This window comes from Taudactylus pleione, unplaced genomic scaffold, assembly GCF_031769625.1.
Source record: "Taudactylus pleione unplaced genomic scaffold, aTauple2 ptg001724l, whole genome shotgun sequence".
Lineage (NCBI taxonomy): Eukaryota > Metazoa > Chordata > Amphibia > Anura > Myobatrachidae > Taudactylus > Taudactylus pleione.
In genome coordinates, this window is record NW_028286121.1 from 1,025,527 (window position 1) to 1,052,547 (window position 27,021).

At 48.0% G+C, this 27,021-nt stretch overlaps 1 protein-coding gene across 1 annotated transcript; it reads right to left on the bottom strand.

Moving 5' to 3' along the window:
* Positions 1 to 7: 7 nt before the first annotated feature.
* Positions 8 to 8,139, bottom strand: GP1BA (glycoprotein Ib platelet subunit alpha). Its single transcript, XM_088464643.1, has 3 exons — positions 8,130 to 8,139; positions 4,051 to 4,562; positions 8 to 2,646 (listed from the first exon to the last, which is right to left on the bottom strand). The coding sequence occupies exons 2-3, from the start codon at positions 4,540 to 4,542 to the stop codon at positions 1,345 to 1,347; spliced, it is 1,794 nt and encodes a 597-aa protein (XP_088320769.1). The 5' UTR covers positions 4,543 to 4,562; positions 8,130 to 8,139; the 3' UTR covers positions 8 to 1,344.
* Between the last annotated feature and the right edge of the window lie 18,882 nt (positions 8,140 to 27,021).

Consider the following 27,021-nt stretch of genomic DNA (forward strand, 5'->3'; position numbering starts at 1 on the left):
TGTCTGAGTTTATTCAATCAATACATCCATTTTTTTTTTTAATCCAGATGAACACAATTAAGCAAGCTTGTTACCATGCGGACATACATTACACAAGTCACGTAACGTATAAAGTCACCTGTACATATGTATATTTTATTTACACGTACAGGGTGTATCTGACCACTTTAACGGCCTCACCCTCAGAGTGAAACGGTTTCTCGCTTATGGTGCAGCCCTGAGTACTGTCACTAGGGGCTGTGTGGGGGTGGTTCCTGTCTGGGTGCATGTCCTAGCTGCCTCCATTTTGGAGTGGACCAGGACCGCAGTCTAGCCCACTTTCAGTGATCATCACAGAGCCTAAAAATATTCAAAGCATAAAATGTGGTTTTGTCGCAAGTTACAGCCGAAATTCTTAAGCTGCATATATTATATATGGTGTCATAAAGTACCTTAGTAAGTACACTACCCCTAATTACTATAACCGGCAGTATGTGGAGCTTAAAGTGGACTTAGAAGTTGGGTATTGTTTGGATTTAAGCCAAATTAAAAGCATTGGTCCCTATCGGAACTGCTTCTGGACACAATTGACCTTGTGTATACGTAGAGCATGCTTTGGGGGCAGATTCAGGATGAATGCATCCCTTTGCGGTTGCTGGTATGTGTCTCTATGCAAATGCTACTACATCTGAGTTTAGTATTTACCCCCTTTTGATTGTGTTTAAAATGCAGTTGTGAACCAGCGCTGACAGGATCAAATGCAATTGCGCAATGCAGGCAGGCGATTGGCTCGGACAAATCATGTGACATAACTCATTCCAGTCTCCTGTGATCTTAGAGTGAAAGTACAGATAAATTACATACATGTCCCTATCTCCTTAATTACACGGCTGATCATTCAGGGAGGAAGGTGATTATTTTATTAGCTGTATATATGAAAATATCCCCTATGCTTTTTCTACAAAAAAAAAAAAAAAAACAACCCCTATGTAATAGCGTTGTATTGTACCCAAAATCTGTAAAAAAATAAAATAAAATGGGGAAAAAAACAAACTTTTTAAAAGTTTAATTTGTATTGCACACCTTTACGAGTCAGTGTTTCTTGAGAAATGGATGAAGATTTATACATTTGGTCATATCGCAGAGAGATGCAGGCGATTTTCCATCTGTCGTTAAAACTCATGAGATCCATCACTTAGAACATACATGAAAGTCATTCTGTTTCAGTAAGTGGATGCGATGAATTGCTTAACATTCCCAAAACGGGCAACGGCTGGCAAGCAGTTAATTGCCTCCGAAGGCGTGACTGAAAACCACGTGTAGTTCAGCTTGGCGGCATCACTATAGACCACACCCCCTGCAGGACTACAGAATGGCGGACGTGCATCTTATATTATGGTCCCCAGAATCGGCTTCAATCACTAACATTCTTGTCACCCCGTTGGATGACTGGTCTCTAAAGTGGGATTCGATAGTGTCATTCTGTACGCGCAAAATCTCTCCTTCGTCCACCGGTTCTCGGAAGCTGTAGCGGATCAGACGGATCTCGGGCAGCTCCTCTTTAAGCGCCTTGTAATGCGAGTAGAAAAAATTGTATGCCCACACCAGTATCCGCACTGATGCCACCACCTGCAGTAGGACAAGGAGTACGCACAAGGCATAGATAAGCAGATGTAGGATGCAGCAGTATTGAAGAATGGCATGGGCCAGCCACGACATGCCCACTGCCGCCGCCACTGTGGTTTCTCTTGCAGGAGGCATGGAGTGCAGAGATGGTTCTGGGGTTCCCATGAGGTCTCCTGTAGGCATCATAACTGTTTTGACCACGCTCGTAGGAATATCGCTGGTAGCTGCAATCGTCATCGGCGTGCTGGGTTTTCTCTTCGTCGTTGAGTGAAAATGAAAAGTTGGAGTTGACACCTCTGTGGTTATTCCAGTTGTCCCAACGTCAGAGGTAGTCATTGGAAGTGTTTGGTATGTTGTTGTGTTTGGAATGTGTGTGGTTCTTTCACTTGCTCTCAAAGCCCCTGATGTGCCCTCTGATGCTAACACTATAGTGGTCAATGGCTCTGTGATTGGTGTAGTTATGTCTCCAATCTCCATAACCATCGTTGATGTTTGCCGAACTGTCGTGGTTGGTACCGGTGTAGTTACTGACATCTTCCCAACCTCAGTGGTTGCCATCAAAGTTGTTGGCCATCGTTGTGTGGGGCTTGTGACCGTTGGCTCAGCCTCTGTGGTCTTTACAGTTGCCAACGTCGTCTTTGGTGGTTTGGGTATTAATTTGAAATCCATGTCACCTTTTCCTTTGACGTGGCATTGAGCCATGCTGTAATGCAAAAGTGGGGTCCCATCGAAACAGAGTACGCTTTCTGCCTCATTCACCGGGTGGCCATCAGAGAGTTGGTAGACCGAAAAGTCGTTATCTTCCACCCATTTCTTGAAGTATTCCAGAGCACAGTTGCAGTTCCACGGATTCTTGTCCAGGTACACATAGGCCAGGTTATCTATGCCGTCAAAGAAGCCATCGGGAATTTCCGTCAGTTTGTTGCCCGTCAAGTACAGTTTTTCAAGGTGCACAAGAGTGGAAATGAGTTCAGTGGGGACCACCCACAGCTTATTGTATGACAAGTCCAGGTGGGTCAACAATCGCAAGTCTTTGAAAACCTTAGAAAAGAAAATGGGAGAATAATTATTTAAAAAATATATATATATATTCAACAGAGTTCTTGTCATTTGCTATTAAGAAGCAATATTAAACAGTGATGTATAACAAGTGTGAAAAATATTGGTCTTCAAAGCTAAATTCAGTACAGATCTTGGTCTACAAATAGGAAGATAAAAACTGGGTTAGATCTTTTATGAAAACTACCCCATGAATGTAGCTTTGCTTTATATTATCGTGGAGGACATCTCATTGATCCCTATTTCATATAAACAATAAACAGGATAACTGCAACCTCTAGAGACATATTTTTGATGGTGCTGATTGTTGTGCTTTAATTGCCTACGTATAGTTACAGGGGAGCACTGGCATAGACCTCCAGGATGCATATAGTGTGTCGGGTAGCTGTCTTAGAGCCATATTCAATTTGAGCCGAGCCGCGATACTTTTCTGCGTCCCGGACTTTTTGCCTGTTTTGTAGGTGGAATAGTATCGCGTGCGTGCCTGCTTTACCTCGTGTTCAATTTGAAAGTATGCGAAAACGGGACCCGGCAAAACTTGAACAGGCGGAAAGTACTGTCAGATTTGGGGAAATCAGCCTGACATCCCCCAAATGATGCTCTGACATGGGGGTTTGCTATGGTACCCCCGATTTGGCTTGCAGAAGGTCTTTGGTGGTTTTAAAAGGGCTCAATAGCTGCTAAATAGCGTTTTTCTATACGTGGTGAAGAATAGTATTCTGGAGTACTTTTTCCAGAAAATAACTTATCCCAGCAAAATTGGGGTACTTGAAAATGGGGGTCAGCATATTTAAAAGTTGCTAAAGTGAAGTTGAAAAATCCACCTGTCGCAAGCACCTGCAATCAAAGAAACACCTGGGCCATACTTGGGGAACCCCCCAGAGTCATGTTCGCTAGTTTTTAACTTTGTCCCCCAACATTTTTTTTTTACGCCCCCAAATTCAAAGTAATTTTTTGGGGTTTTAAGTGATTTTTGTTAAATTTTTTGATGCGGTTTACCTTTGGGGGACTGTCTGAAGGCTGCACGGGGGTTCCTGCAACGTTGCACCCCAAAACCCCAATTCTGCACTTTTTTCCGCCTCCCATTCATAGGCGAAACTTTTCCGCCTATTACATTGCATTGACTTACCGCCTAGGCGAAAAGTATTTCAAATTGAATACAGAGTAAAAGCAAAACAGGCGAAAATGACGTCATGGGCGAAAAAGTATCGCGGATCCGCAGTTTTCGCCTCAAATTGAATACGGGCCTTAAGTGGTATGTCTTTTGGATTGGATTAGGAAATGCAACGGTAACATGGAGGTGTATCCTTTTTATATGCTGAGAAAAACATCTGGGGAAAACTCATAAAGAAAATAGACACAATTACTAAATATCCGTAGTCGCACCTCTGGAGATAAGCTGTCAATTTCGTTCTTCTGGAGTTCCAGCAACTTCAGGTGTTCCAGGCCTGCGAAGGTAGTGTCTGGAATTGTGGAGATGTGGTTGTTGGAGAGGACAAGGTGAGTTAAGCTTGAAAGTTGAGACAACTTTGGAACAGTCTTCAATGAATTGTTGGCCAAGTTGAGTTCTTCCAACAGTAAGGGCGAGTCCACCTTAAAGCTAGACAAAGCGTTGTCGGATAAGTCCAACTCCACCAGCTGTGCCATGCCCTTGAAGTTTGAGGTAAGGATGGACGTTAGGGCATTAAATTTCAAGATGAGGATGGCTGTGTCTTTAGGTATTTCAGTCAAGGGGATGGAGGTTAAGCCAAGCTGGACACAGGATGTTTCTTCCTTGTCTTTAATCAGGTTTTTCTCTGTGGTACACGATGGCTTGGAGTAGACTTCTCCTGTGGCCAACAGCAGACTGAGGAGCCCAAGACAAAGGACCGAACGCATGGCAGAGATGTCCGTGCAGGCTGTAAAAGATGGTTATAAGAAAAAAAAATTAAATTAAACAATGGGTTTAAAGTGGGTGTAAGGCAATTACATATGGAATCTATTAGTAAAATTAATTCCTGGAAGACCAATGCTACAGCCTGACACAACCGTGGTAGACCTCCACGCCTCTTGGCTGGCAACGCTAAGACAAAACGTGTTGCGCTGCTGGCAGAGGTGAGTTTCGCCAATCTGAGGCTTATCCTGGTATGGAAGCCCCAACGCTTCTGCTAGTTTGGTGGAGTCACCTTTTAAGTCTTGGGAGGCGACCTTTGGACTGATGATCCAGTTCAGTATTTATGGTGTTCTGTATGCCTAGAAGATGTTTGGGTGTGGATTAAAAGATAGACACCAGATGTTAGACAGTCAATAGGTCAACCGGGGCAAAAGGTCAACACATGAATTTGTTCTGGGTTGTTTTTTTTTTTAGCCCTAATCCTTACCTTATCCCTACCTCCTGGTGCCTAACCCTAACTGTCGGGGTAGGTGCCTGACCCTAACCGTCCCGGCTAGTGTCTCGCCCTCGGGTAAGTGCCTAACGCTAAAAAACAAAATCACGTGTTGACCATTTGTGTGTTGACCTTTTGTCCTTGTCGACCTTTTCTCTAACATCTGGTGTCTGTCTAGACATTGTTGACCTTTTTTATTTTTTATTTTTTTTAATTTACTGTCTGGCTATAGTCTGGAACCCAAGATGTTTATTATGAAAACTAGGAGCCTAGGCTTCATCATATCATCATTAGTAGTTTGTTAAATGGTTGGTGTGGGATATTTTGTTGCCGTGAGAATGTCGTTATGCTTAGCATGTCGACATTGACGTTGTTGCCTTTTGATCGTGTCGGCACTGATGAAATGTAGACATAATTAAAAAATGACGATCAAACGTCCCTGCTGATCTAGTGGTGACTTACCGGTTCTGGAGGCCCCGGCAGTGTCTTCCAGGTCTTGCAGTGATGTCCTGATTTGGCTTTTGTCTGATCCTGCTGGGCTATCAGTGGTGAGCATGTCTAACTCTCCCCTCCATCAAGTTCCTATCCCTAACAGTCCATCAGAATGCCGAGCTTTCACATGTCGACATCTGCAGAACGTCAACGTTTCAACACGTGCTGACATAAGTCGGCATTGTGGTGTCGGTTGTAAATGTCGGCTTTATAACATCTCAATTGTTGATGCTGTATGCATTCATTTTGAAAATCGGAGTCATGCTAATCTACATTAAATGACAAAAAAAACGGGATGCAGAGAGTAAGACTCCCAGGTTTAACCAACCGGCCATCTATCTGGTATTACGGCAGCTATTGCTGTACTGGGGGAAGCTGTGGTCCTGTGCATTGTATTTAGGACAAGACCTAAGTTGCTCCGAAAGCAGCTGTCTCCCCGAGTGTTTTCACTTATTTCAGCGGTGCTTGTGCGCCTGCATGACCGAAGAGTTCACACAGGCGCACAAATTCCCAGTGGAAGGAGCCGGACAGGGGCCGCGAGATTCGAGAGGATCCCTCTACGCAACCCATGACTTCATCTCATAGGTCCCGGCGCTGCAGATAAGCACTCTGGATGCTGCAGAAAGGTAGGTATAACTATATATGGGTGCAGGTTGTGTGGTGTGGGCCCCCCTGGACCTTCACCCATTATAGATACGCACCTGTATCCTACCCAATCACTTCTGTTCTGTACAGTCCACACATAACGTTACACATGGTCTCTCTACACTCACACAGCCTGCTGACCCCCGGCCCAACATTGCTGTGTGACTGATCGTACAGCCCAACAGGAGCCTCTGTAATCTGGCTGGGCCAATATGCGATATGTAGCACCTATCCTCGTGTATCACATGCCTATGTCACTATAGAGTGTAAGCCTGTGAGCAGGGCCCTCCTACCTCTATGTCTGTTATTAGTAAGTGTATATATATATGTATGTATGTGTGTGTGACACACAGTTGGCTATCTAACTGCACAGCTTTGTAATACGAGAGGTCTCTACCATACCACAAACCACACAGCAGAGTTCTAGAGCACAGCAGCTTCTGGCACCTTATCACTTGTATCACCCCAATGCAGCTCTAACTAATTTATATCCGGCCTATGTGTGTATGTATAATATATAATGTCCTCCCTGTATATAATAAAATATAGTTATATATAATATACAGTGTGTGTATATATATTACATACATATAGATGTCCAAACTATATATATTTATTTAATTTTTTCTTTATGAGTTATAGATACTGTATATAATTATATCTTATATAAAACAAGATTAGGAGCAATGATATAGTACATGAAACCTATGCGGTCGCTGTGTCATCCTATCTATGTGGCACTTGCTGAGTGAAATGGAATGTAGGCTCGTACGCTTGCTAACATGAGATGCGGTCAGCTCGGCCGGGGGGTAGTGACTCCTGTACTCCGGCCTATAACAGAAGTAAGTGCACCCAGGATACAACCGGAGCCGATAGTCCCTACACCATACAGTACATGGCCGTACGGTGTAATTAATAACTAATAAAGTTGCAGGAAACATTTATAATTACATTCAAACAAGAAGTAAGTACAACATTTTAGATATTTTTTTTTTTAAACCCGTTGCTGTTAATAGCTGACTTTGGGGCCTATTTGTGATCCCTTGTGGAACCGTGTTCAGCGATTGCCTGCGGGAACCTTCACCATCTTCAGATGGGTTTGGTTACCGGAGTCCCGCGCCTTTTTCTTTGGGAAAGGGGGTCTGGGTTGCTAAGAGGGATCCGGTCCCTGTGCCCACTGCATGCCCTCCGGCCGTGTGCAGACGGGAAATCGGGTCACGCATGTGCACTAACGCTGCCTGGTCGTTCCTGGTAGCGTAACAATCCCCGCAGCGGAGGAAGATTGAATTGCTCCGATATTTTAGAAACCACCAACTCGGCCCCTAGGAACCATGCAATATTACTGCGTACCGATCGCTCATTCCACTGTAATGATACGTATAGGCCATTGCATCAATATTAGCGTAAATGGGAGGGACTTAGATGCATCCAGCCAATCAGATGAGGCCGCCCGTCATCATAAGTATCAGCGTGAGAATTTTTGGGTGCCCATCCGCAGTAGAAAAAGTTCAAGTTGCAAATGGAAAAAAATAGTCACAAACGCGTGTACATCCACATGTAATAAAAGATCATATTTAAGTCCCAGTAATAACATCGGATGGAATTATAACCAACCCGGTCCCTAAAGGCGGCTGCCCTGTTACATCGTTCCGCAGTTCTAGCCATTGGTAACTGCTCACGAATTTTCATTTCGGAACAAATGAAATGAAAGGGTTCATTTACCCACTGACGTGTATAAGCCCGAAATTTAAAAGGGCGATACTTTTAACAGTAAAACACCCCACGCTTTGCTCTTAAAAAGCATTGCCCTTTGAAACTTCGGGCTTAAACATGCCGCCGCCTAGTAAATATACCTCGAAGTGTCAGCTCTGCTGGTTCTACACATTTCACTAAGCAAAATAACACAGAGGAGAATCATTAGAAATATTACACGTACAATACATAACATGTCTCTGCTCTCACCTCGCCCAGATGATGTGATACAAAGGGTCAGTGTGATCCGTGGCTGGTGCTCGTATAACGCCGCTGCTGGGACCTTATCTCAGGGACCCGGCTTCCTGGACCTAATATAACTTTGTGGCGAGATGAGTGATGTGACAGTGAGGACAGGGCTGGGTGTGCCCGGGGCAGCGAGTGTGCCATAGGGGCCCATTATCATTAAATATTTGCAGGCATATTACCCAAAAGACACGTTTTTGGGGGATACCCTCAAATATTATATATCCCCTAAATTACTATGGAGGGATCACAGCAGATATCACATTTCCAACAGCAGCCGCAACCCCCAAAGGTCTTTATGGGGGATGCGATGCTGTTGGACTTACCAAGCTCCAGGATGCAAAAAGCATTCCAGAGTTTGGGCCCTGCAGCTGATGCCATCTAAAGATGGCGTTGTGCCACGGCAGCCTACGGGTTACACATCTCAAAACTAACCAGGAGAGGGTTCCTTTGTAACCCTCCCAGCAATGGCCGCTGCACGTGAGCAGTAGTCCCAATAGAGGAGCGATGAGACCGCTGATGCGGAAACTTGTCTCCAAGCACATTGCAGGGTCCCTGCAGATTGTTCTTTACTACATTCTAGTATCGATTATAGATAAATGAGCCCCATGATGAGAGGAGGGGAATGGGGGCAGCAGGAAGCCACAGACTGAGAGTTACATAGTGGAAGGAGCAGAGTCCCCCAGCAGCACAGAGTATATCAGGAGAGGAATGATGTGTCAGTGAGGACAGGGCTGCATGTGACAGGGGCAGTGACATGATGTGAGGAGGGGAATGGAGGCAGCAGGAAGCCACAGACTGAGTTACATAGTGGAAGGAGCAGGGTCCCCCAGCAGCACAGAGTATATCAGGAGAGGAGTGATGTGTCAGGGAGGACAGGGCTGCATGTGACAGGGGTGGTGACATGATGTGAGGAGGGGAATGGAGGCAGCAGGAAGCCCCAGACTGAGAGTTACATAGTGGAAGGATCAGGGTCCCCCAGCAGCACAGAGTATATCAGGAGAGGAGTGATGTGTCAGTGAGGACAGGACTGCATGTGACAGGGGCAGTGACATGATGTGAGGAGGGGAATGGAGGCAGCAGGAAACCACAGACTGAGAGTTACATAGTGGAAGGAGCAGGGTCCCCCAGCAGCACAGAGTATATCAGGAGATGAGTGATGTGTTAGTGACGACAGGGCTGTATGTGACAGGAGCAGTGACATGATGTGTGGAGGGGAATGGAGGCAGCAGGAAGCCACAGACAGAGTTATATAGTGGAAGGATCAGGGTCCCCCAGCAGCACAGAGTATATCAGTAGAGGAGTGATGTGTCAGTGAGGACAGGACTGCATGTGACAGGGGCAGTGACATGATGTGAGGAGGGGAATGGAGGCAGCAGGAAGCCACAGACTGAGCGTTATATAGTGGAAGGATCAGGGTCCCCCAGCAGCACAGAGTATATCAGGAGAGGAGTGATGTGTCAGTGAGGACAGGACTGCATGTGACAGGGGTGGTGACATGATGTGAGGAGGGGAATGGAGGCAGCAGGAAGCACATAATAAGTGCCGATACCACTAAACCCTATAAAATTCCCCCACAACCTGTAAAGTGACAGGAGCTAACTGGTTGGTACTTTATCTATCCAATTTATCTCTCTCCAAGGCTTAGGGCCTGATTCAGTACGGATCGCAATATCGATTACGCACGCAGTCTCACTGCGATGATAAGCTAATCCTCTGCAATCGCTATGCCGTCGCAGCACTACACAAGGATGCCCAACTTACCTTACACACATCCATAATACTTAGCAAGACTACAAAAACATCAGTAACATGGAGTACCATCACAGCCTCACACACACTTACACAGGCTCTGACCTTACTCAGGAATTACTAACCTCATCACAGACAGTGATTACACAAGACTGAGACACCATCAGTAACATGGAGTACTATCACAGCCTCACACACACTTACACAGGCTCTGACCTTACTCAGGAATTACTAACCTCATCACACACAGTGATTACACAAGACTGAGAGACCATCAGTAACATGGAGTACCATCACATCCTCACACACACTTACACAGGCTCTGACCTTACTCAGGAATTACTAACCTCATCACACACAGTGATTACACAAGACTGAGAAACCATCAGTAACATGGAGTACCATCACAGCCTCACACACACTTACACAGGCTCTGACCTTACTCAGGAATTACTAACCTCATCACACGCAGTGACTACACAACACTGAGATACCATCAGTAACATGGAGTACCATCACATCCTCACACACACTTACACAGGCTCTGACCTTACTCAGGAATCACTAACCTCATCACACGCAGTGACTACACAACACTGAGACACCATCAGTAACATGGAGTACCATCACATCCTCACACACACTTACACAGGCTCTGACCTTACTCAGGAATTACTAACCCCATCACACACAGTGATTACACAAGACTGAGATACCATCAGTAACATGGAGTACCATCACATCCTCACACACACTTACACAGGCTCTGACCTTACTCAGGAATTACTAACCTCATCACACACAGTGATTACACAAGACTGAGAGACCATCAGTAACATGGAGTACCATCACATCCTCACACACACTTACACAGGCTCTGACCTTACTCAGGAATTACTAACCTCATCACACACAGTGATTACACAAGACTGAGAAACCATCAGTAACATGGAGTACCATCACAGCCTCACACACACTTACACAGGCTCTGACCTTACTCAGGAATTACTAACCTCATCACACGCAGTGACTACACAACACTGAGACACCATCAGTAACATGGAGTACCATCACATCCTCACACACACTTACACAGGCTCTGACCTTACTCAGGAATTACTAACCTCATCATACGCAGTGATTACATAAGACTGAGATAACATCAGTAACATGGAGTACCATCACATCCTCACACACACTTACACAGGCTCTGACCTTACTCAGGAATCACTAACCTCATCACACGCAGTGACTACACAACACTGAGACACCATCAGTAACATGGAGTACCATCACATCCTCACACACACTTACACAGGCTCTGACCTTACTCAGGAATTACTAACCTCATCATACGCAGTGATTACATAAGACTGAGATAACATCAGTAACATGGAGTACCATCACATCCTCACACACACTTACACAGGCTCTGACCTTACTCAGGAATTACTAACCCCATCACACACAGTGATTACACAAGACTGAGATACCATCAGTAACATGGAGTACCATCACAGCCTCACACACACTTACACAGGCTCTGACCTTACTCAGGAATTACTAACCCCATCACACACAGTGATTACACAAGACTGAGATACCATCAGTAACATGGAATACCATCACAGCCTCACACACACTTACACAGGCTCTGACCTTACTCAGGAATTACTAACCTCATCACACGCAGTGATTACACAACACTGAGAAACCATCTGTAACATGGAGTACAATCGCAGCCTCACACACACTTACACAGGCTCTGACCTTACTCAGGAATTACTAACCTCATCACACGCAGTGACTACACAAGACTGAGATACCATCAGTAACATGGAGTACCATCACAGCCTCACACACACTTACACAGGCTCTGACCTTACTCAGGAATTACTAACCTCATCACACACAGTGATTACACAAGACTGAGATACCATCAGTAACATGGAGTACCATCACATCCTCACACACACTTACACAGGCTCTGACCTTACTCAGGAATTACTAACCTCATCACACACAGTGATTACACAAGACTGAGACACCATCAGTAACATGGAGTACCATCACAGCCTCACACACACTTACACAGGCTCTGACCTTACTCAGGAATTACCTCATCACACACAGTGATTACACAAGACTGAGAGACCATCAGTAACATGGAGTACCATCACAGCCTCACACACACTTACACAGGCTCTGACCTTACTCAGGAATTACTAACCTCATCACACACAGTGATTACACAAGACTGAGATACCATCAGTAACATGGAGTACCATCACAGCCTCACACACACTTACACAGGCTCTGACCTTACTCAGTAGTTACTAACCTCATCACACGCAGTGATTACACAAGACTGAGAGACCATCAGTAACATGGAGTACCATCACAGCCTCACACACACTTACACAGGCTCTGACCTTACTCAGGAATTACTAACCTCATCACACGCAGTGATTACACAAGACTGAGATACCATCAGTAACATGGAGTACCATCACAGCCTCACACACACTTACACAGGCTCTGACCTTACTCAGGAATTACTAACCTCATCACACGCAGTGATTACACAAGACTGAGATACCATCAGTAACATGGACTACCATCACAGCCTCACACACACTTACACAGGCTCTGACCTTACTCAGGAATTACTAACCTCATCACACGCAGTGATTACACAAGACTGAGATACCATCAGTAACATGGAGTACCATCACAGTCTCACACACACTTACACATGCTCTGACCTTACTCAGGAATTACTAACCTCATCACACGCTGTGAGTACTCCTGCTGCATATGGCATCGGATAATTTATGCACGCTCCTGCTACGGTGTTCAAACGCTCTGGCACGCCTGCGTTTCACCAACCACCCCCCCTGTCACCACCCCCAAACGGTACTTCCTATCAATCGCTGCCATGGGTTTGCCTGGATTAGAGGACTAACAACCGAGACAGCTGTACTCCTGAGCTGTAGCTACTGTACATACCGTACAACACTTATGCTCTCTGGCCCTGATTCAGAGCCGGACGCTCTGACAGAGCGCTCGCTCCGCATCAGGGCAGTCCCTCTTAGTTTTTAGAGCGGCCTCCTGGCCGCTCTAAAAACTTGTGATGTCAGTGGGGCTGGCCCCAGATGGTAGGCGTTCCCATGGGAACGCGTCTGTCTGGGCAGCAACGCCCACCAAAGGGGGCGTGCTGTCACTCACCATCGACAGCACACCCCCTTTGGTGCGAGATCCGGCTCCCTTGTGCGCATGCGCACTGGTCCAACATCGACCCGCTTGCGAGCGCTCAGCGCTCGCGAGCGGGTCTGAATTAGGCCGTCTGTCACCTCAGCTAGATAGAGGTGCCTGTGAGATGTGAGAGGAGACTCCCTGCTGTACACACGTGGTAAGTCGCTCACTATGCCACACAATATTCAGGGCTTTATTAATCAAGCATTGATAACCCCCTTCCTCATATTTAACAATCACTGATTTCTCTTGTGGTCCCGCTATTTCCACAAGTTGCCACATCCCCATAGACCGCTAAGGAGAATGCAGGGTATGATCACTTTATCAAGCAGCAGGCGCTAATGTCACCATGAGATGGCGTCTCCTATACCCGGCCATGGGAGAGCCGCAAAGCTGGAGAGTCTTCGCTGGGTCACGTCCATGTCTAGGCGCAAATGTGGCCGCTGGCAGCGATTGCATAGGGCTTCCACTCCACCATCAGCGATAAATCGATCTCTTAAAGCAGGAATCCATTAGACGATATTCTCCATGTGCGATATCGTCTAGTGTTTCCCCGGCAGTGATGTAACGACATTGAGCACTCACAGTGAACGAGAAATCGTTCAGTGACATCACCCTCCCTCACCCCCGTACTCGCAGAACCTGACGATATCATCAGGTTGCCCCGCAAGAACGGGCGATGAAAGATGACGTTAACGACCAGCGGGAGCGCGCATCGCTGGTCGTCGACAGCATATCCACTGCTCGATATTGCGGAAGATGAACGATATCGTTACCGTTCAAATCGTCCGATTTATCCTGTGGTGGATATGCGCCTTTAGGAAGTAGTGACCTGAGTGAGGCATGAGGCACGATAGGCTGACTACCGGTTCAGCTCACCAAATGGCTGCCTCCACTCTCACAACTATTTCAGGACAATTCCTATAGATGGGTCACTGACTGCACTGACCAGCAGGGTTTAAGTGGTTTTTATTGGGTGCCCTAAACACTTCTTTAGACGTCCAGCAGGGGGCGCGCAGAAGATTTGAATCGCAGCCTCAGAGTCTACCTGTCAGTCCTGCTCATGCAACAAGTGGGGAGGGGGTGTGATGTCACCAGGGGGTATGCTGTGATGTCAGCTGTGGTGTGGAGAAGATCCTATTTCTATGGCTATTATAAGAACTCATTAACCTTGAAGATGACAAGATGGGGACCTGATAAGACGCTGGCTTCCTCTCGCCCATTCCTTCCCTCTGCCTAGAAGGCATTCCTCAGTCCATACCCCTGTCTCAGTTTGCCATGCCCTCCCCCCCCCCCCCTTCCCTTCCCTTGGCAGCTGCACACATCCATGTCAATCAACATGTGCAGTTAAATTTTGTGGTTCATGTACCGTTTTCCTTGCAAAAGGAAGCAGGGAGGGAAGAGCTAATCAGGTCAAGGCAGGTAAAATAATACACTTAACCTTCAGCGCCACCCACTGAAAGCGTTTCACTGACGCGGGTACGCCTATTAGGTTCTGTAGAGCTAATTTAACTTTCCGCGGTGATAATGAGGAAGTCTACCAGCAGCTCTATCTGGCTGCTTCTGATTGGATGATTACCCCGTCCTGCTGACAGAACCTAATGCAGTATCACATTACAGTACATACTTGTACCTGCCCTGTGCACAGACTGCTATGTAGCCTATACTATTCATGTGACCGCGGGCCCAAAGCACCTCTCCCCCCCCACCCGTTTTCCAGCCGCACACATGGTGCCACACTTATCTCACCAATGTCACTGTGTGCCCTGTGCCCAGACCTCTATGTAACCTATCCTATTCATGTGACATCGGGCCCAAAGCACCTCTCCCCCCACCCCTTACCGGCCGCACACATGGTGCCACACCTATCTCACCAATGTCACTGTGTGCCCTGTGCCCAGACTGCTATGCAGCCTATCCTATTCATGTGACTGCGGGCCCAAAGCACCTCTCCCCCCACCCCTTACCAGCCACACACATGGTGCCACACCTATCTCACCAATGTCACTGTGTGCCCTGTGCCCAGACCTCTATGTAACCTATCCTATTCATGTGACCGCAGGCCCAAAGCACCTCTCCCCCCCTACCCCTTACCAGCCGCACACATGGTGCCACACCTATCTCACCAATGTCACTGTGTGCCCTGTGCCCAGACCTCTATGTAACCTATCCTATTCATGTGACCGCGGGCCCAAAGCACCTCTCCCCCCACCCCTTACCGGCCGCACACATGGTGCCACACCTATCTCACCAATGTCACTGTGTGCCCTGTGCCCAGACTGCTATGCAGCCTATGCTATTCATGTGACCGCGGGCCCAAAGCACCTCTCCCCCCACCCCTTACCAGCCACACACATGGTGCCACACCTATCTCACCAATGTCACTGTGTGCCCTGTGCACAGACTACTATGTAGCCTATCCTATTCATGTGACCGCGGGTCCAAAGCACCTCTCCCCCACCTCTTACCGACCGCGTGCATGGTGCCACACCTATCTCACCAATGTCACTGTGTGCCCTGTGCACAGACTGCTATGTAGCCTATCCTATTCATGTGACTGCGGGTACAAAGCACCTCTCCCCCCACCCCTTACCGGCCGCACACATGGTGTCACATCTATCTCACCAATGTCACTGTGTGCCCTGTGCACAGACTGCTATGTAGCCTATCCTATTCATGTGACCACAGGCTCAAAGCCCCTCTTCCCCCCCCCCCCCCCCTTACCAGTCACACACAGGGTGCCACACCTATCTCACCAATGTCACTGTGTGCCCTGTGCACAGACTGCTATGTAGCCTATCCTATTCATGTGACCACAGGCCCAAAGCACCTCTCCTCCCACCCCTTACCAGTCACACACATGGTGCCACACCTATCTCACCAATATCACTGTGTGCCCTGTGCACAGACTGCTATGTAGCCTATCCTATTCATGTGACCACGGGCCCAAAGCACCTCTCCCCCCACCCCTTACCAGCCGCTCCCAGGGTGCCACACCTATCTCACCAATGTCACTGTGTGCCCTGTGCACAGACTGTTATGTAGCCTATCCTATTCATGTGACCGCAGGCCCAAAGCACCCCTCCCCCACCCCTTACCGGCCGCACACATGGTACCACACCTATCTCACCAATGTCACTGTGTGCCCTGTGCATAGACTGCTATTTAGCCTATCCTATTCATGTGACCACAGGCCCAAAGCACCTCTCCCCCACCCCTTACCAGCCGCACGCATGGTGCCATACCTAACTCACCAATGTCACTGTGTGCCCTGTGCACAGACTGCTATGTAGCCTATCCTATTCATGAGACCACTGGGCCTGATTCAGAGCCGGACGCTATTTGCGCTCGCTCGTCCAGAAAAAGGGGCTGGCTATTTAAATTAACCGTTCGCTCTTTGCGGTCTGTTCACGCCTCTATGTCGAACGAGCGAACAAAACATGCGAACGTAATTTTGAAAAAAAAACGCCCCCTGGCCGCTCGCATCATACGTCATGTCCGCTATTTATTAGATTAATCGAGTACATCGGACGGCGTATGAATTGCTCGCTATTCTTGTGGTTAGTTTTTCCTACCACAATCATGCGAGCAGTTCTGACTATAAAACAACCTAGTGACGTGGTCGATGACGCTGCTTTAGTAATTATGCACACCCTTAAAAAGCCCGTTTTTGACCGTTTGGCACGCCTGCGTTCGGATCTCCACTCCCCGTTTTCAAGCACCTTCCCCTGTTACCACCCACATACGCCTCATTCTGTCACTCAAAATAGCAGGCATTCGCGATTTAGCGAGCACACGATTTTCGACCGCACTGACTGGTTCGCGCATGCGTATTAAAATCCGTACGCATGCGCAGTTGTGCGAACATCGGAAAGAGCGGCCGCTTACGAGCGGCTCTGAATCAGGCCCACAGGCCCAAAGCACCTCTTCCCCACCCCTTACCGGCCGCACACATGATGCCACACCTATCTCACCAATGTCACTGTGTGCCCTGTGCACAGACTGCTATATAGCCTATCCTATTCATGTGACCACGGGCCCAAAGCACCTCTCCCCCCACCCCTTACCAGTCACACACAGGGTGCCACACCTATCTCACCAATGTCACTGTGTGCCCTGTGCACAGACTGCTATGTAGCCTATCCTATTCATGTGACCACAGGCCCAAAGCACCTCTCCTCCCACCCCTTACCAGCCACACACATGGTGCCACATCTATCTCACCAATGTCACTGTGTGCCCTGTGCACAGACTGCTATGTAGCCTATCCTATTCATGTGACCACAGGCCCAAAGCACCTCTCCCCCCACCCCTTACCGGCCGCACACATGGTGTCACATCTATCTCACCAATGTCACTGTGTGCCCTGTGCACAGACTGCTATGTAGCCTATCCTATTCATGTGACCACAGGCTCAAAGCCCCTCTTCCCCCCCCCCCCCCTTACCAGTCACACACAGGGTGCCACACCTATCTCACCAATGTCACTGTGTGCCCTGTGCACAGACTGCTATGTAGCCTATCCTATTCATGTGACCACAGGCCCAAAGCACCTCTCCTCCCACCCCTTACCAGTCACACACATGGTGCCACACCTATCTCACCAATATCACTGTGTGCCCTGTGCACAGACTGCTATGTAGCCTATCCTATTCATGTGACCACGGGCCCAAAGCACCTCTCCCCCCACCCCTTACCAGCCGCTCCCAGGGTGCCACACCTATCTCACCAATGTCACTGTGTGCCCTGTGCACAGACTGTTATGTAGCCTATCCTATTCATGTGACCGCAGGCCCAAAGCACCCCTCCCCCACCCCTTACCGGCCGCACACATGGTACCACACCTATCTCACCAATGTCACTGTGTGCCCTGTGCATAGACTGCTATTTAGCCTATCCTATTCATGTGACCACAGGCCCAAAGCACCTCTCCCCCACCCCTTACCAGCCGCACGCATGGTGCCATACCTAACTCACCAATGTCACTGTGTGCCCTGTGCACAGACTGCTATGTAGCCTATCCTATTCATGAGACCACTGGGCCTGATTCAGAGCCGGACGCTATTTGCGCTCGCTCGTCCAGAAAAAGGGGCTGGCTATTTAAATTAACCGTTCGCTCTTTGCGGTCTGTTCACGCCTCTATGTCGAACGAGCGAACAAAACATGCGAACGTAATTTTGAAAAAAAAACGCCCCCTGGCCGCTCGCATCATACGTCATGTCCGCTATTTATTAGATTAATCGAGTACATCGGACGGCGTATGAATTGCTCGCTATTCTTGTGGTTAGTTTTTCCTACCACAATCATGCGAGCAGTTCTGACTATAAAACAACCTAGTGACGTGGTCGATGACGCTGCTTTAGTAATTATGCACACCCTTAAAAAGCCCGTTTTGACCGTTTGGCACGCCTGCGTTCGGATCTCCACTCCCCGTTTTCAAGCACCTTCCCCTGTTACCACCCACATACGCCTCATTCTGTCACTCAAAATAGCAGGCATTCGCGATTTAGCGAGCACACGATTTTCAACCGCACTGACTGGTTCGCGCATGCGTATTAAAATCCGTACGCATGCGCAGTTGTGCGAACATCGGAAAGAGCGGCCGCTTACGAGCGGCTCTGAATCAGGCCCACAGGCCCAAAGCACCTCTTCCCCACCCCTTACCGGCCGCACACATGATGCCACACCTATCTCACCAATGTCACTGTGTGCCCTGTGCACAGACTGCTATATAGCCTATCCTATTCATGTGACCACGGGCCCAAAGCACCTCTCCCCCCACCCCTTACCAGTCACACACAGGGTGCCACACCTATCTCACCAATGTCACTGTGTGCCCTGTGCACAGACTGCTATGTAGCCTATCCTATTCATGTGACCACAGGCCCAAAGCACCTCTCCTCCCACCCCTTACCAGCCACACACATGGTGCCACATCTATCTCACCAATGTCACTGTGTGCCCTGTGCACAGACTGCTATGTAGCCTATCCTATTCATGTGACCACGGGCCCAAAGCACCTCTCCCCTCACCCCTTACCAGCCACACACATGGTGCCACATCTATCTCACCAATGTCACTGTGTGCCCTGTGCACAGACTGCTATGTAGCCTATCCTATTCATGTGACCACGGGCCCAAAGCACCTCTCCCCTCACCCCTTACCGGCCACGCACATGGTGCCACACCTATCTCACCAATGCCTCTGTGTGCCCTGTGCACAGACTGCTATTTAGCCTATCCTATTCAGGTGACCGCGGGTACAAAGCACCTCTCCTCCCACCCCTTACCAGCCACACACATGGTGCCACATCTATCTCACCAATGTCACTGTGTGCCCTGTGCACAGACTGCTATGTAGCCTATCCTATTCATGTGACCACGGGCCCAAAGCACCTCTCCCCTCACCCCTTACCAGCCACACACATGGTGTCACATCTATCTCACCAATGTCACTGTGTGCCCTGTGCACAGACTGCTATGTAGCCTATCCTATTCATGTGACCACAGGCTCAAAGCCCCTCTTCCCCCCCCCCCCTTACCAGTCACACACAGGGTGCCACACCTATCTCACCAATGTCACTGTGTGCCCTGTGCACAGACTGCTATGTAGCCTATCCTATTCATGTGACCACAGGCCCAAAGCACCTCTCCTCCCACCCCTTACCAGTCACACACATGGTGCCACACCTATCTCACCAATATCACTGTGTGCCCTGTGCACAGACTGCTATGTAGCCTATCCTATTCATGTGACCACGGGCCCAAAGCACCTCTCCCCCCACCCCTTACCAGCCGCTCCCAGGGTGCCACACCTATCTCACCAATGTCACTGTGTGCCCTGTGCACAGACTGTTATGTAGCCTATCCTATTCATGTGACCGCAGGCCCAAAGCACCCCTCCCCCACCCCTTACCGGCCGCACACATGGTACCACACCTATCTCACCAATGTCACTGTGTGCCCTGTGCATAGACTGCTATTTAGCCTATCCTATTCATGTGACCACAGGCCCAAAGCACCTCTCCCCCACCCCTTACCAGCCGCACGCATGGTGCCATACCTAACTCACCAATGTCACTGTGTGCCCTGTGCACAGACTGCTATGTAGCCTATCCTATTCATGAGACCACTGGGCCTGATTCAGAGCCGGACGCTATTTGCGCTCGCTCGTCCAGAAAAAGGGGCTGGCTATTTAAATTAACCGTTCGCTCTTTGCGGTCTGTTCACGCCTCTATGTCGAACGAGCGAACAAAACATGCGAACGTAATTTTGAAAAAAAAACGCCCCCTGGCCGCTCGCATCATACGTCATGTCCGCTATTTATTAGATTAATCGAGTACATCGGACGGCGTATGAATTGCTCGCTATTCTTGTGGTTAGTTTTTCCTACCACAATCATGCGAGCAGTTCTGACTATAAAACAACCTAGTGACGTGGTCGATGACGCTGCTTTAGTAATTATGCACACCCTTAAAAAGCCCGTTTTGACCGTTTGGCACGCCTGCGTTCGGATCTCCACTCCCCGTTTTCAAGCACCTTCCCCTGTTACCACCCACATACGCCTCATTCTGTCACTCAAAATAGCAGGCATTCGCGATTTAGCGAGCACACGATTTTCGACCGCACTGACTGGTTCGCGCATGCGTATTAAAATCCGTACGCATGCGCAGTTGTGCGAACATCGGAAAGAGCGGCCGCTTACGAGCGGCTCTGAATCAGGCCCACAGGCCCAAAGCACCTCTTCCCCACCCCTTACCGGCCGCACACATGATGCCACACCTATCTCACCAATGTCACTGTGTGCCCTGTGCACAGACTGCTATATAGCCTATCCTATTCATGTGACCACGGGCCCAAAGCACCTCTCCCCCCACCCCTTACCAGTCACACACAGGGTGCCACACCTATCTCACCAATGTCACTGTGTGCCCTGTGCACAGACTGCTATGTAGCCTATCCTATTCATGTGACCACAGGCCCAAAGCACCTCTCCTCCCACCCCTTACCAGCCACACACATGGTGCCACATCTATCTCACCAATGTCACTGTGTGCCCTGTGCACAGACTGCTATGTAGCCTATCCTATTCATGTGACCACGGGCCCAAAGCACCTCTCCCCTCACCCCTTACCAGCCACACACATGGTGCCACATCTATCTCACCAATGTCACTGTGTGCCCTGTGCACAGACTGCTATGTAGCCTATCCTATTCATGTGACCACGGGCCCAAAGCACCTCTCCCCTCACCCCTTACCGGCCACGCACATGGTGCCACACCTATCTCACCAATGCCTCTGTGTGCCCTGTGCACAGACTGCTATTTAGCCTGTCCTATTCAGGTGACCGCGGGTACAAAGCACCTCTCCTCCCACCCCTTACCAGCCACACACATGGTGCCACATCTATCTCACCAATGTCACTGTGTGCCCTGTGCACAGACTGCTATGTAGCCTATCCTATTCATGTGACCACGGGCCCAAAGCACCTCTCCCCTCACCCCTTACCAGCCACACACATGGTGTCACACCTATCTCACCAATGTCACTGTGTGCCCTGTGTACAGACTGCTATGTAGCCTATCCTATTCATGTGACCACAGGCCCAAAGCCCCTCTCCCCCCACCCCTTACCAGCCACACACATGGTGCAGCACATACAGTATCTCTTGCATTGATGATGTCAATACTTTTTGTTAATGCTCAGCTTTAAGTTGACGGATTTAGATGAAACAAAGTGCAGGTTACTTCTAGGAGTTTCCACTACACAATGATGTGGTTTTCATGAGAATCGGTTCAAGGTTCTCCTTATATTAGTGCGTGTATGTATATACAGTATATGTATATTTATAGTGACATGTGCATTGCCTGAAGTGTGATGTGTAGGGGGGGGTGGGCTGACATTGGACACGATATTGGTGACAGCTGTGCATTTCATGAGGGGTCGGGGGAATGTAAAAGAGAAATGTAATTCATGGGGGAGAGGGCAGTCTTTTCTTCCTAGTCTAGGAAATACTGTGTCCTGCGTGTTAGTAAATCCTTCCTTCACCCCCCAGTCTGCTAAACGTCCACTGAGCTGTTCCTGAGGCTGACAATCTAACCATGGTCTGGGGTCTCAGAATGTTGTTCCTGCTTCCCCTCCTGACCTGTGCGTCTTTCAATCTGCGATTTCGTACTGGACGCAGCTGCGAAAATATGCTAATAAATAGCAAAGATCACCCGAGCATAAAGACGCCCACTGCTGCCTTTTTACCTACGTGCGACAACGCATACAGGCTCTCATTCAGAGGCGGTTGCAAGAAGCGATCGCTCTCTCTGAATGTGGGCGGCCACTTCTTTTTTTTTTAGTGCGGCCTCCTGGTCGCTAGTATAGCTGTGGGTTACCACCCACTGCTTAGCGACCGACCAGGGTGATGGTCGCGATGGTCAAGACCATAGCGACCATCGGGGCTTGCGACGAGTCCCTAAGGTTGGGTCTCGGCAACAGCAAGCCCCAGGGAGCTTCCTGCTCTGATCGAGCAGGAAGCTCCCCAATGACATCACTGCTGATGTCAGTGCGGCCACCCACAAAACGGCAGGAATTCCGAACGCCTCCGTTTGTGAAACCACCCCCCCACGGCCCCGCCTACAAAACGGGGCGAGCTGTCGATCAACATCAACAGCCGCCCCTTTTGTAGAGAGCTCCGGAGCTTGCGCACGCGCAGTGCGGCCGCTGTGCGTGCGCAGTGCTAACCATCAACCCGGTTGCGAGCGCATCGGCGCTTGCAACTGGGTCTGAATGAGACCTACTGTACCTGCGTAAATATCGGTAACATCGAAGCACATCGGCAGCCATATTACCTTTGCGGTGGGTCTGACCTACCGCAGTCTTGGGCGCTCTTCTGACAAGCATGGAATAGCAGTGGCTAATTTATGCACGCCCACGTAACGGCGATCAAACGGACAGGCACGCTTGCGTTTTGCCGACCACCCTTCCGTCAACACCCCCAAACGTTCACTTCCTGCCAATCACTCTGCGATGGGTCTCCGTGGCCAACGTGATCGCAGAGCTGCCTTCACACACGTGCTCTGCGATGCAAACGCATGCGCAATGGCGAACAATCGCCCGATCTGCGTCAAAGTTGCATTAGCGTCCGTCTCTGAGCCACAGAAGCTGCAAGTCTTGTCGCACGCAGAGAGCTCTCATGTTGCGCATGCAATCGCAGTGACTAATTTATGCACATCCATGAGCGCCTGCGTTTCTCCGACCAATCCCCGTCACCACCTCCGAACGCTCACGGCCTGTCACTCACTGTGCGATGGATTCCTTTGTGCGTCCATAATCGTAGTGCAATCGCTGCACACATGCAGTGTGGCTTGTACGTGTGCGCAATGACAGACAATCGATCGACTGCGCGTGCAATCGCTATAGCATACGCTGCTGAATCAGGCCCTCTGTCCACTTATCTGTATAACATGGACTCACCTCACAGACAGGCTCCTACGATGTAATCTTAGCACCTCCCATCATGAATGGAAGAGTGAATGTAGATGCATGCAGATATTACTATATACTGACTGCGGAGAAAGAGGAACCTGCCCTTTAACAGTAACAGATCCACCAAATACACTGGATTATCAATATCATAATTGAAGGCCCCCATACATTTGGCGACGATTGTCCCAGTAAATCGCTAATGAATGTGCTTCCCCGATCGACGACTGCAATCAAAAAGTAATCGCAATCGCCAAATCAGGTTGTCCAAAATGTTGGGTTGATCCGATCAATCGGAGCTGTAGATTGCTAGTGTATGCTAACAATTAGCCGATTTTCCGACCGTTACAACTAATGCCCCCCCCATACACTAGCGACAGATTGTCGCGTTCCTGCGATCAAGAGATGCCGGGTTGCAGGACCGGTGAAATCCTACATGTTGGATTTCACTGATTTGCCGATCACGATCAAAATATGATCGTGACTTGCAAATCGGTGAAATTTAACATGGAGAATTTCACCAATCCTACAATGGATCGCGGAACATCGCTGCCCGCCGGTCGGCATTTCCCATCCCATCGCAGGATCACGCAATTTGTCGTTAGGTGTATGGGCCCCTTAAAAGATGAGCCTTTCAAGATTGGCAGATCTATCTTTCCTGAAAATGATCTCCAAATCACTGAGAAAGATCTGTAATACATGGGTGCAGATTGCTAGATTTGGAAATCCTTCAAATTGTTAAAATGTGATTGCTGATGTATGGGGCCTTTACATTCCTTACTTTTAAGTGCATTTACCTCTCTCACATTGCACTCAGGTGTCACTTATTCTATCACCGATAACCTATATCCGCAACACAAGGCCCTGTCCTATTACATTACAGACCTCTGCTGTGCTAAATCCTCAAATAACTAACTGCCTGCTCTCCTACACTATCTACTATATCACATATCCCTGCTCTCCTACACTATCTACTATATCACATATCCCTGCTCTCCTACACTATCTACTATATCACATATCCATGCTCTCCTACACCATCTACTATATCACATATCCATGCTTTCCTACACCATCTACTATATCACATATCCCTGCTCTCCTACACCATCTACTATATCACATATCCCTGCTCTCCTACACTATCTACTATATCACATCCCTGCTCTCCTACACTATCTACTATATCACATATCCCTGCTCTCCTACACCATCTACTATATCACATATCCCTGCTCTCCTACACCATGTACTATATCACATATCCTACATAATCTACTATGTCACATATCCCTGCTCTCCTACACCATCTACTATATCACATATCCTACACCATCTACTATATCACATATCCCTGCTCTCCTACATCATCTACTATATCACATATCCCTGCTCTCCTACATCATCTACTATATCACATATCCATGCTCTCCTACACTATCTACTATATCACATATCCCTGCTCTCCTACACTATCTACTATATCACATATCCATGCTCTCCTACACCATCTACTATATCACATATCCATGCTTTCCTACACCATCTACTATATCACATATCCCTGCTCTCCTACACCATCTACTATATCACATATCCCTGCTCTCCTACACTATCTACTATATCACATCCCTGCTCTCCTACACTATCTACTATATCACATATCCCTGCTCTCCTACACCATCTACTATATCACATATCCCTGCTCTCCTACACCATGTACTATATCACATATCCTACACCATCTACTATATCACATATCCCTGCTCTCCTACACCATCTACTATATCACATATCCTACACCATCTACTATATCACATATCCCTGCTCTCCTACATCATCTACTATATCACATATCCCTGCTCTCCTACATCATCTACTATATCACATATCCCTGCTCTCCTACATCATCTACTATATCACATATTCCTGCTCTCCTACACTATCTACTATATCACATATCCATGCTCTCCTACACCATCTACTATATCACATATCCCTGCTCTTCTACACCATCTACTATATCACATATCCCTGCTCTTCTACACTATCTACTATATCACATATCCCTGCTCTCCTACACCATCTACTATATCACATATCCCTACTCTCCTACACCATCTACTATATCACATATCACTGCTCTCCTACACTATCTACTATATCACATATCCCTGCCCTCCTACATTATCTACTATATCACATATCCCTGCTCTCCTACACCATCTACTATATCACATATCACTGCTCTCCTACACCATCTACTATATCACATATCCCTGCTCTCCTACACTATCTACTATATCACTATCCCTGCTCTCCTACACCATCTACTATATCACATAACCCTGCTCTCCTACACCATCTACTATATCACATATCCTACACCATCTACTATATCACATATCCCTGCTCTCCTACACCATCTACTATATCACATATCCCTGCTTTCCTACACTATCTACTATATCACATATCCCTGCTCTCCTATATCATCTACTATATCACATATCCCTGCTCTCCTACACTATCTACTATATCACATATCCCTGCTCTCCTACACTATCTACTATATCACATATCCCTGCTCTCCTACACCATGTACTATATCACATATCCTTGCTCTCCTACACCATCTACTATATCACATATCCCTGCTCTCCTACACCATCTACTATATCACATATCCATGCTCTCCTACACCATCTACTATATCACATATCCCTGCTCTCCTACACCATCTACTATATCACATATCCATGCTCTTCTACACCATCTACTATATCACATATCCCTGCTCTCCTACACCATGTACTATATCACATATCCCTGCTCTCCTACACCATGTACTATATCACATATCCATGCTCTCCTACACCATGTACTATATCACATATCCCTGCTCTCCTACACCATTTACTATATCACATATCCCTGCTATCCTACACCATCTACTATATCACATATCCCTGCTCTCCTACACTATATACTATATCACATATCCCTGCTCTCCTACACTATCTACTATATCACATACACTGCTCTCCTACACCATCTACTATATCACACATCCCTGCTCTCCAACACCATGTACTATATCACATATCCATGCTCTCCTACACCATCTACTATATCACATATCCCTGCTCTCCTACACTATCTACTATATCACATATCACTGCTCTCCTACACTATCTACTATATCACACATCCCTGCTCTCCTACACCATCTACTATATCAAATATCACTGCTCTCCTACACTATCTACTATATCACATCCCTGCTCTCCTACACCATCTACTATATCACATATCACTGCTCTCCTACACCATCTACTATATCACATATCCCTGCTCTCCTACACCGTCTACTATAT